This window comes from Melozone crissalis, unplaced genomic scaffold, assembly GCF_028551555.1.
Source record: "Melozone crissalis strain CALT ecotype California unplaced genomic scaffold, PUWL_Pcris_2 ptg000027l_1, whole genome shotgun sequence".
Taxonomy (NCBI): domain Eukaryota; kingdom Metazoa; phylum Chordata; class Aves; order Passeriformes; family Passerellidae; genus Melozone; species Melozone crissalis.
The window spans coordinates 73,822,514-73,835,025 of NW_026535805.1; the positions used below are offsets into that span (position 1 = coordinate 73,822,514).

General features: G+C 46.8%; 1 protein-coding gene across 1 annotated transcript in view; it reads left to right on the forward strand.

Annotated features, from left to right (window-relative positions):
• The window catches only part of UBE3D (ubiquitin protein ligase E3D), a 98,499-nt gene extending 86,403 nt beyond the window's left edge, over positions 1-12,096 (forward strand). The window contains exon 12 of the mRNA XM_054280388.1: positions 12,041-12,096. Within this exon, the coding sequence (XP_054136363.1) occupies positions 12,041-12,096 (56 nt within the window). The remainder of the gene's footprint in view (positions 1-12,040) is intronic.
• The last annotated feature ends 416 nt before the right edge of the window (positions 12,097-12,512 follow it).

The following is a 12,512-nucleotide window of genomic DNA, read 5'->3' on the forward strand; positions in this document are numbered from 1 at the left end:
AGAAGGCTTATCTTGTTCCAGACTGAGAGTTGTGTGGCATTTTGGCCCAAAAGTGGAAAGCTGTTGCTCCCAGTGTCTGCTAGGAGATCATATTATTTCCTTCTCTTAACTCCTAATGTGTGTACCCTGCCTTTGATTTATGTAGCCAAGAACAAGAAGTGAAGCCCTTACACAGGGGAGATAGGTAAATACTTGTATTAGTTCCTTGTGTGCCAGAGCTGTTAAAAGATAAATTTTCAGATCTTTAACTCATGGGATAGTGTTTCTAAAGACGACACCTTAAACCTGTTTATATGTATTTATTAGTTTCACTAGTGTTTTATTTCTGTGCTGTTTAACCGCAGCTGATATCTTCCCAAGTTTTTCAAGATCCCAGGGTGTTTATTCTAGTTGCAGTTGTTCTTTCATAGAGATCAGAAGAGTACCTGGGCTTCTCCAGCAAACAGACTGCAGGTTTATGTTAGCCGATGAGCCAATAGCTCATGCAAGTTTTGGGAGTTTTGCTTTTTTCAAACTGCAGCAGCACAGTTATACTCTCACAGAGTTTTTAAGAATGTAATATCCAGTCTTCTTAAAACATGTGCTGCTTGTTTTATCCTAATCCATCTGTTTGAAAAACAAACATTAAAAGGGTTACACAGTATGTGTGTTGCTTTGATCACAGATTTAGAATTTCCTGCCTCGTATAAAGGAGCATGGATTAATGTGGATTTCCCGGCTGTTTAGATGGTCTGGGGAAAAGCCCAAAGATGGCCTTGGGCCCCCGGGTTCGAAAGGACGAGAGGAAGCTTCAGATTTGTTCTTGGTCTTGGTGTTTATTAATTGCTTATCTAAAAGATTTTCTCTTGGCCTGACAGAGTTCTGCTCAGCAGTCAGCCATGGGCACACACTGAAAGCCCCTGGGGCGGTCACCTATCTTTATACCCGGAGTTACGTATACAATATTTATCATTTTTCTCCAATACCCTCTACCCTTATTAACCAGTGTTCCCCTAGTAAGGTCCAATCCCAGAGTGCCAACATCACCACAGAAGATGGAGGCCTAGAGGAAGAAGAAGAAGGAGAAGGGCACGCCCCAATCCCTCCATCTTGCCTCTCTAGACCCCCCTGTACAGGGATCTTAAACCCTGTATCTCACACTCCAATTAACTTGTCCCTTCACCATTCACCCCAGTGAAATCCTCCCGTCCTCATACTGATGTCATCTCCCATGTGGGATCAAAGTCCAGCCACCAGACATTTCTGGCAGCACTCCAGGACTCCCGAGCCCCCCAGGGGGGGTCTTGTTCACCCTGCACCCCAGTTCTGAGAGACTGAGATCCCACATCTCCCCCTTCTGTTTGCACCAAAAGACCCTTTTTTTTGCTTTTATGTGAAAACCCCCCAAAGTCCTTAGTTTCTTTTCATTTCTCTTCTGGGTCGTTTTTCGCAGCCTGAGTCTCGACTTCTGTCTGAGTACTCGTCTCTTTGTTTCTCGGATCAGCATTCTCGTGTTCTCGCGTTCGGAATGGCTTCACGTGCCGCGCTGACACCCACTTCAGACCTCGATCTGTGGAGATACAAGCGAAACCCTTTCCCCAAGTGATTAGTCTGAAAGGACCCTCTATTTGTCCGGTCTCTGGGTTCCTGATCAAAACTAAAGGATTTTCCCTTAGCTTTGCCTGTGTGTTGTTTAGAAAATGCCTCACGATCGGTGGATCAGGTTCCGAGGATGAGCTATTTAGGAAATTCAGCACATACAATGCCTTATTTAATTTCATGTGAGGTGTTGCCTCTGGCTCACCCCTTCTCTGTCTGTCCAGAAGGGATTTTAGGGTGTGATGTGTTCTCTCAATGATTGCCTGACCTGTGGGTGAATGCGGAATACCAAACGTGTGTCTGACACCCCACCTTTTCAGGAATCTGTCAAGCACCCTGCCTGTGTATGTTGGACCATTATCTGTTTTTATCTCCTGAGGCACACCTAATGCTGCAAATGCCTGCAGAAAGTGTCGGCAAGCATGGTCGGCTGTTTCCCCAGCATGTGCTGAAGCAAAGACTGCACCTGAGAATGTATCTACAGAAACGTGAACATTTTTGAGCTTCCCAAAAGATGGGTATTTTGTGACATCAGCTTGCCACAACTGAAGACTTTGCAGCCCCCGCGGATTGATGGCCCCGGTAGAAGAAGGTGGCTGCACAAGCTGACAGTCTGGACAAGCACTAATGATCTCCCTCGCCTGACTCTTTGTGAGACGAAAGGACTCCATCAGTGCTTGCGCATTCTGATGAAAGAACGCATGACTTAACCTTGCCTGCTCAAAAATGTCCGGCAGCGTTTGCAAAATGGGCATTGTCAACCTGTCCGCCCGAGCATTCCCTTCCGCTAAAAACCCTGGAAGTGTTGTGTGCGCTCTAATGTGTGTGATAAAATACTCCCTTTCCCTGCTCTCTAGCAGTGTTTTCAAGCTTGTCAGGTATGAGTATAAAACCTCATTACTGACTTCTTTCAAGAGCGAACCCTCCAATCTCTTGACCACACCCGCAACATATGCGGAATCTGTCACCAGATTGAGAGGCTGTTTGAACAACTGAAATGCTCGGACAATGGCTGCCAACTCCACAATTTGTGGAGAGCCCTGAACCATCCTCACGTCTGATTCCCAATCCCCTGTCGTTGAGTCTCTCCACGTGATCACTGACTTGTGTGTCTTCCCCGAGCCATCCGTGAACACGGTGATCCCGTCCAAAGGTTCTTCACTTATCTGTGGTTTTGCTCTATAGCATATTTGCGATTGCAGTATTCTGTGTTGGGGAAAGTGGATTGTGCAAGCTCCTGGGAACGCTAACAATGCGATTAATAGGTCTTTCGATTGTTGCATTGCCCAATCGAAGTAGTCTCGTTTCAGAGGTAACCTGATGACTGAGAATTCTCTTCCTGCCATTGTCAGCAGCCTTGTTCTTGCCTTTATGATGATTTGTGCTGCCATCTCCAGATCTGTGAGAATCGTTTTCGCGGGCCTGTGCGGTAGGAAAATCCACTCTATGATTATCAAAGAGTCCTTTTGTGATTCATCCCATTGGAAGATCAAACCATGGAACTGCGTTTTCTTCCCCAGCACTGCCAACTGAAAAGGCAACGATGGAACAAATCGATGTGCCTGTCTTTTCTGTATCGCGTCCGAGATTTTCTCCAACTCTTTTCTTGCTTCTGGTGTGAGTGTCCTGGGAGAACGAATGTCTGTGTCTCCTCTCAAGAGATCAAGCAGTGCTGGAATGTCACTATTTGTGATTCCCAAAACTGGTCTCATCCAGTTGATTTCTCCCAAAAGCTGTTGCAAATCATGCAAATTGTTGACCTTTGTGCTGATCTCCACCTTTTGAGGCTTTATTGTTTTCTCTGAGATTTTCCACCCCAGATATTTCCAAGGTGCAACCTCTTGAATCTTTGAAATGCTGATTTCCAGACCTGCCTTTTGCACCTCTGCGATCACACAGTCACGAGCTTCTTGCAGCTCCTGTCGTGTTGATGCTGCAATGAGCAAATCATCCATGTAATGAATGATCTTCGCCTTCGGAAATTTCTTTCGTGCTGGTGCCAAAGCTCGCGCCACGTACCATTGACAGATCGTCGGAGAATTTTTCAGGCCTTGTGGAAGGCAGACCCAATGGTACCGCTGCAGAGGCGTTTCCCTGTTGATACTTGGGACTGAAAAGGCAAATCTCGGAGCATCATCTGGATGGAGTGGGATACTGAAAAAGCAATCCTTGAGGTCAATGACCACAAGCTGCCAATCTCTGGGAATCATTGAGACAGATGGAAGTCCCAACTGAAGTGGCCCCATGTCTTCTATGACTTCGTTGATCTTCCTGAGGTCGTGTAACAACCTCCATTTGCCCGACAGCTTTTTCTTGATGACAAACACCGGAGAATTCCAAGGGCTGTCTGTTGGCTTGATGTGTCCCTTCTGCAATTGTTCTTGGACCAGGTCTTTCAAAGCACTCAATTTTTTCCGCTCAAGGGGCCACTGATCCACCCAAACTGGATCATCTGTTTTCCATGTCAGCTTCAATGCGGCGAGTGCTGCAGTGACCCCTATTAAAAATCCATTTCGATCTTCGCGCCCCATTGTGCCAAAAGGTCCCGACCCCAGACTGTGATCGGCTTTTGAACGACAAAAGGACGAATGATCGCCGTCTTATCTCCTGGTCCCGTGACAACGACGGAATTCTCACTTTGCAGACACAGAGATGCTCCCCCGATGCCTGAGAGAGAGCCCAATGGCGCGACCAAGCTCCAATTGCGTGGCCAAAAGATGTACGATATTACTGTTACATCTGCCCCTGTGTCGAGCATACCTCTGATCGATATTGTCCTGTCCCCACATGTCAATTGGCACGCGAGCGTGGGTCGGTCTCGACCTATGTGCTTCACCCATGTTGTATGTACTTCAACATGCTCTTTCATAGGGAGACCTTCTTCGTCGAAGATTGACATGACCTCTCCAACTGCGTGTGGTGGCAATGCGAAGGCTCTCGCAACCACAGTATTTTCCGGCACAGTCAATGGTGGACGAAGCGCTCTTGCCAAAACTGTTAACTCTGTATTTTTGTCTGCTGAGACAACTGTTGGATAGACAATGAGCCCAAGAATACTGCACTTATCTTGTCCAACTATCAAAAAATCTTGTTTCTTGTATGAGTCCCCGCAGATACCTGTTGGTATCTCCGCATGACTTTCATCTAGAAAGCATACTAGTTTTGAAGCTGCCAATGCACACTGTGCCCCTGGTGGGAGGAGGTCTGGGTCACTGTGGAATCGACTGAGGGTTTTGCTGAGGGCATCTGCTTGTCGCTCACTGATGACTGCCCTGTCTGTTCTTGTGACACCGCCAGTATTTGTGTCGGAGCGCGCCGGGGATTTCCCGCGCTCAATTTCCCGTTTCCCGGATGCGGCAACGGATTTCCTTCCACATCTGTCCGGGAATAACATTCTTTCACGGAGTGTCTTCCTCTTCCGCACCGTGCGCAAATTGGTCTTTCCGCTCTCTGGACTGGCGTTGGTATATGTGTCCGTGGGCAATTCCTTTTCATGTGCCCAGATTCCCCACATCCGTAACACTGTCCTCCTTGGGGTCTGTTCCTTTTCTGCATTGCCGCAAGAATTTTGTTGATATTTTCGTCCTGTTGATGAAGTAATTTCTCGAACATCTTCTCCAATGTCTTGTCCTCTGATTGCCCTTCTGAGCGTCCCTTTAGCTGTTTCTCCCATTCCTCTTTTAATTCATCCTTTACAATCGCTGCGACGTGCTGAGGCGTCCCCACCTTGCTGCATGCCTCCACCATCTCTGCCAAGGATGGCCGTCCTGGCATGGTGCTAATCACCCGTTGACAATCCGGGTTGGCATTGCCGAAAGCTAAATTTTCCAAGAGAGGCCTCTTCACTTCTTCTGTTGTCACCTGTCGATCCACGGCTTGCGTGAGTCGGTCGATGAATGACATGAATGGCTCTGTGGGACCTTGCCTGATGCAAGAGAACGGGACATCCGGAGCTCCTGTCGGCGTAATTTGCATGATTGCCAATCGCGCTGCTTCTTTGATGTCGCTTAACACTCTCCGTGGAAGCCGCGCTGCTTGTTCCCCTGGATTATCATCTGGAGGATCCCCTGCTAATTGCCCTTCTGTGAGGTTCGCATTCGGCCCACCTTGGTATCTGTTCCGCAACTCAGCAAGATATTTTCTCCACCTTTTTTCCCAGACAAGACTCTGTGTGTCAGTGAGGATCATTGCCACAATACTTCGAATGTCATATGGTGTGAGATCATACATAGAGAATGTCCCTCTTAATAGCTGTTTGAAGTATTGTGAGTTCAGCCCAAAAGTCTGAGCTGCCTTCCCTAAGTCTTTGAGTGTCTCATGACCCATCCTTTCCCACCTTGGATTCTGTCCCTGGGCATCATATGTCACTGGCATTGTCAAATCCCCTGATCCCGGGAATAAATGCTTTTCCTTTTCCAATGCTTCTCTGATTTGCCTCCAATCCATTGTCTTCACCGGCTCTTGAAACCCCTCTTCATCAGACTCCATTGGGATTTGCATGAATAATGGTGTTGTAGATGTCATCGGTGATTCATAGTGTCTCATTTTTCGCCTTGAGGTTTTTGGCCTTGCTCCCAAATCCGAAAAGGAAACTCGAGGATCCTGTTGATATTTCTTCTTTACTGTATCGAATGAATGCAAGAAGCTTTTTGCTGCTTCTGCTGCTGATAGCATCCATGTTGGGACACCTTCCGATGCTGTGATCCTTATGACATCTTCCCCTTGTAGCTGTTCTTCATCTGAGCTTTCATCATCTTCATGAAATCCCGAAGTGGATGGATAATCCCTTTGTCGTGTTAACATTGTTTTCTTCGAGGTGCTTCTCTTTTTATATATTGTTGGAAAAAATTGCTGCATTGTTGCAGTCTCGCCACGAGATGGCGATGTGGCTCCGCCGAGCCGACCCGGCATGTTGTGCACTTCTGCCCTCCTGCCACTAGGTGGCGCTGTCACCGGCCTCCCTGGCTCGGATGACGGTCCAATCTCGACTGCCCCACTTCCTCTTCCTGCTCGGCATCTCCCATGAAGGGAAGGAACTGAGACTCCGAGGCTCGGGACCAAAGGCGCCAGATCTGGAGATGGTGTGGAGCCCCGGGACGTAGAATCCCTAACACGGCCCCTCCTCACCCGCGACGTCACAGGGGACCGGGCTCGGGCCCGCCCGCGTCTTACTCTCTGCGCGTGCGTACTCTCTGAGCTACTTCCGGTGTCCCCCAAGGTGACGTCATCATCGTCTCCCCCCTGTTTCACCTCCGAGGTTCCCGCCCCTCGGTCTGTCCCGGAATCCGACCCCTCCTCCTCTGACGTTGTGTTCGCCTCTCCCGCCGGCACCCCGGCTCTACCCGCGATTCGAGCTGACCGTCGCACCGGCTCTGACGTCACAACCGCGCGCCTCCTGCGTCCCGCCGCGGCGGCCCTCTGAGGCTGCAAATTTTCCCTCACCCGCCTTCCGCGTTCGCGTGTGAGTCTACACCCCGGTTTTTGCGAGTTTCGCCCTCCGCGCGCGTCTCCTCATCCTCACCCGCGCTGCTCGCGTCCGCCGCCGCCGCGTCGCCGCTTTCACCGCGAACAGGCCCCCCCCCCGATCCCTTATCTTCCTGCTCCCCCCCTTCTGCTCCTGACTCCTCCACACTCTCTGGAGTTTCAGGACGCCCTTGGGGTTTGTTGCATTTTTTGATCGGGGGTTTTAATATTTTTTCCTGCTCTCTTTTTTCGAGAGCCCTTTCCCCCTGGCCTTTCAAAGCCAGAGCAATTTTTTTCCCGGAGCTCTGCCGCTCCGCCCCCTTCTCTGAGGGTACCGCAGCTTCTCGCTGCTTTTCCAGTCTTTTAGACTGCACTGAAATACCTTGTAACATGATTCTTGCCGGTGAGAGTAGCTTTAACGCTGTCTCATCTTTTTTTGTTGCTAAAATATATAAATGCCTATTAATCTCTTGCCAAAACCCCACTTCGAACAGCAAATATGTCTCAGCAAGTGGATAATTGAGCCTTGCCCATAATAACAGCTGTTTTAATTCTTTCTTTGGGATCCCTTCTGTATATAGTTCTGCTACACTTTGTAAGGTGGATAAGATTTCCCGTTGTTCTTGGGAGAGTGTTGCCCCCATGATTTTATTTTGGCCTTCTTACCGAATCTGTCGTCAGAGTGGTCTGGAGGCCCTTGTTCTCCGTCCAGCAGGTCACGAGGGATGGATCAGAGGCGCCTTTCTGGTCCCAGTCCAGGCCGCTCTGCTACGAGCTGTCTTCAGCAGAAGCTGAGAGATGGAGTTTCTCAGTGACTGCTGATTTTTGCAGCTTCTCCCGGCCGGTTTTTTCTTTTTCTTCTTTCTTTCTTCAGGCTTCTCTCCTCTGGAGTTATCAGTGCTGTTCTCTTGGCTCTTCAGCTCTTCAGGGCTTTCCCCCCCCCGAAAGGTTTGGTGGGAGATAGCCCGCACAGTGGACGCCAATTGTGGATTTCCCGGCTGTTTAGATGGTCTGGGGAAAAGCCCAAAGATGGCCTTGGGCCCCCGGGTTCGAAAGGACGAGAGGAAGCTTCAGATTTGTTCTTGGTCTTGGTGTTTATTAATTGCTTATCTAAAAGATTTTCTCTTGGCCTGACAGAGTTCTGCTCAGCAGTCAGCCATGGGCACACACTGAAAGCCCCTGGGGCGGTCACCTATCTTTATACCCGGAGTTACGTATACAATATTTATCATTTTTCTCCAATACCCTCTACCCTTATTAACCAGTGTTCCCCTAGTAAGGTCCAATCCCGGAGTGCCAACATCACCACAGAAGATGGAGGCCTAGAGGAAGAAGAAGAAGGAGAAGGGCACGCCCCAATCCCTCCATCTTGCCTCTCTAGACCCCCCTGTACAGGGATCTTAAACCCTGTATCTCACACTCCAATTAACTTGTCCCTTCACCATTCACCCCAGTGAAATCCTCCCGTCCTCATACTGATGTCATCTCCCATGTGGGATCAAAGTCCAGCCACCAGACATTTCTGGCAGCACTCCAGGACTCCCGAGCCCCCCAGGGGGGGTCTTGTTCACCCTGCACCCCAGTTCTGAGAGACTGAGATCCCACAGATTAAGTGTAGCTCCAGTCTAACACCCAGATCTAACATTTGCATGCAAAAGTGGGAACAGTCCTGTGTTTGCAAGGTATTCTGGGAGACCCCTTTTCCAAAGTGGAAAATCTGTACTTTAGACACTCAGATAAGTTGTCAGAGGTGTCCCTTCTTTTACAGGCAGCTGCTAAGACCTAGGAGGGATGCTGCCTCCCCTTGCTGCCACCGACAGAAGCATAAAGAGGGACTTCTCAAATATGTGCTATTTTTGTATAATCTGAGTTTCATCATGTTAGCTGGGCTGAGCATCCTACAGGTCATTAGGAAGGGTGTGCAATATAGGAAGGTTTAACAGAGGTGCAGGCAGAGAAATGTCCTCTCCCTCCTAATAGGTGGTATCAGACAAAATTTCACTTATTTACTGATGTTGCCTTCCTACTTGGTAGCCCACAAGAGAAATAGCACCTGAAGAATAAGGCAGGGTCCAACAGCAAATACTGCATGAAACAGGGTAGAAAGCCAAAAGCTGAACTCTTTCAGTGAGCCCTGATGACTGCCTGCATTCTCACTAAATCCCTTCTCTCCAGGCTTTTTCCTTTCATGCTGTTCATGCACCATGCAAATGCTCTGATGTCTGTGCAACCTGTATCTCTTTTGTCAGCAGGAACACAGCCCTCTGACCTCTGAAAGCGACACCAGCTTCTCTGGGCAATTACTTTGGCCATTTTGTGCTAGAAATGGTCCTTTGGTACTGTGCTAAATTTAAAAATAGTATGTTTTTAAATTACCCCGAAGGAAACTTTAAAAGGTAACAAGCAAGAGGTGAAGGAGATGAAGGGAGAAGAATTAGAACTAGATGTCAGGAGATGTTCTGCACATGACAGAGCCACAACAACATAACACTCCTTTCTCTCTGGAACAGAAAAAGTCCTTCAGTCTGGCTCTGCTGTGTGACCAATGCAAAGGCAGTTTACATACAGCAGGAACAGACTCACTGACAAAGTTGTGAGGGGGTTCTAATTTCCACCATCCTTGTTCAACTCAGGCATCCAAAAGATGCACCAGCAGAAGTCCCTGCAGCCAAATCCTGCCCCACAGATTGTCACTTGTGTAGTCTCAGTGCTGAACACTTTCCCACCCCATGAAATGCAGGGGGGCTTTTGCTTTGCAAAGTTTTGAGTTGTTGCACTCTACCTGAAATTCCCCTGCTCGAGGGTTCATGTGGTCAGGGGTGAAGCTGAGCTTCCAGGCCAGCACATAGCAGGTGTGGAAGGCACATGCTCCTGGGATGCCTTTCCTGTTCTTTCTGGTAGGAAGGTGGATGAGGAAGTTAATCAACATGGATCCTATTATGCCTTCTTAAAAACAGGAGTTTCAATTAGGGAAATACATGCTTAGGAAAGGTTAACAGACCCATGTGCTGCTTAAAAACTGAAACAAATATGAACACTTGCAAAACACTTTGTAAATGTTTATAAAATGCTTTGTAAGTCAGAAAATGAAAAAGAAAATGACGTTGAAAACTTAATTAAAATATTGACAATTTCCTTACTAATGTAAGGAAATTCCAATTGGAAAACTATTCAGTGTCAGAGGGGCAGCACTGAATGCTGTTGGATATCTGGGTTCCCAGCTGACAAGTGGTTTCTAATTTAGGGCCAAATTAAGTCCCCATTTGTAGGAAGCAGAGCAACACAGAGTGTCCAGGCAGGTGCAAAGGAGAGCAGCTTTATTGCAAAACTCAGGCCTTTTTAAGTAGAGGCCTTTATCAGTTACACAGTTTTAAATCATAACATAGTTCAACCAACCAGCATACACCACGATGTGAACACATAATGGTTATATAACTTGTTTTTCTATCTCTAATTCAGCTGTGTCACTTTCCCATAGTCCTCTTCTGCTTAGCCAAATATCAGGCCTGAGCAGGATTCTACAAGGGTAACAAGGCCCTTATTTAATAAGGCTTAGCTTATATGCAACACCCATTTATGCCAGCATGTGTCCTCAGGAACTCTTTTCACTTCATCAATGTACTTGAGTCTTATCCCTAGGTAGCTGAGACCATAAATGAGCCCTTATGAAGCTTTTTGCTACTGAAAATTCTTTCAGAGCCTCATCATTATTTAAGTTCTTTCCTGAATAATGAACAGGCAAGACACAGTAGGCAGAAAAGACTGACAGGCGTGGATGTGCTGTTATAAAACCATGAAATGTCCTAAAACTTGATGATTCTGACTCTATTACAGATAACACTCTTAAAATTAGTCCTTACTGTTTACTTCCCACGTTTAAGTCCCATAAACATTGAGAATCCAGAAACTTGATGTTATTAAGTCATTCAGTGGACCTGATGACAGTACATATCACTCTGTTACTCAACTGGAAGCTTTTCAAAATTGCCTTTCAGCGACTTCTTTCCAAGCCTGGGCAGAACAGGTCTTTACAGCTGGACATTTGTGTGGCTTAGGAGAGATGTTACCTGTGAGTGTGACCTGCAGGCAGTCCCTGTTATGGGCACGTCTCTCGTGGTTGCCATGATAAATGATGTTATGCTGGCTAATTAAATCAATGCACCTTATTAATGCCTTGCAGCTTCTGAATTCCTCGTCCCTCTCTAGTCCCATGGAACACTTTCCATATCTGCTCTTCTCAGGCTGACATGCAATTTTTTGGCACTTCTTTCTCTGCAGAGATACAGCAATTCCAGTACTCTCTATCTGAAAGTGAGTTTGAGAAGTGTCTTTAGTACATTCAGTAAGAGAATAGTTGAAAAGCAACCAGTAGCACCTCCTGCTTCCCCATTAAATTTGTTTTCACCTTCACAAATGAAGACCCTTCTGCATCTTTTCGACTTAAGTTATAAGCTAAACAATGGGAATAACTTTTTTATTATTATTTAATGTGTTGGGAATTGTGTTAATGCGGGGAGAGAGCAGCTGCTGAGAGATGTTATATGAAAGAATGTAAAGAATCCTACAAGGATTTTCACTCTCTTGCAGCACTGACAAGGATCTGAGTTAGGAATATAGCAGAAAATATTGTCCCCATGTCTATTGTGTGTCTGTGTCTATGCTTGCACTTAATAGGGAGCCTTTTTTCTGATCCCTTCTTGACTTTTTGCCATCTGTTAAATACATAATTAAAAGAGGTTAAAAACCTTCACCCCAAAACCCCTGTTTTTCCACAAAACTAGTAGTCTAGGTGTCTATTGGAATATGTTAATTCTCTTGGCAATTTTAATTTTCCTCCCCTTTTTTCCCTCTCACAGTAAATCATGGCCATCATACCACCTCTGGATGAAAACAAAAATAATTTGGTGTTTTGTTACTTTAAAAATATTTTCCCCTTTTTGTTCAATCTTTATTTACAATTTTTTCTCCACAGACAAAAAAAAAAAAAAGGGAAGATGAGTTAAGCATTTCTCTGGAAGAAATTGGATGAAGCACATTTGTACAACATCTAACTGAGCAAGAAGAAACAAAAAAGAGCAACGGCCAATGTTTTAGCCAAACCTAGCAGCAACCCGTGTCTGAGCTGCTAGTTATAATTCAAGTGCATGTTTTAACAGGGGTAAAGGCACATTGGTTTGAATGCACTGAATGTCAGTAATTCCCAAACAGAGGGCTGGCTTCCTGGCTGTGGGCAAACACCAGCCTTGACTGGGACTCTGTGTAACTGCATTTGACCATCACACTCCAATGCCTTTATGAATGAGCTTGCCCCCATCCATGCCCGGGTGTAGGAACAGAGCCTGGCTCCTCCCTAGGGCTCCTGTCTTGTCCTGCTTGATTGTAAAGAGACAAAGGAAGGTTTCTGGAGTAGAACGTGGGACAAAATCTCTCCCTGCACCTTTAGAGCCACTAACTCCAGACTCAATAGCTGT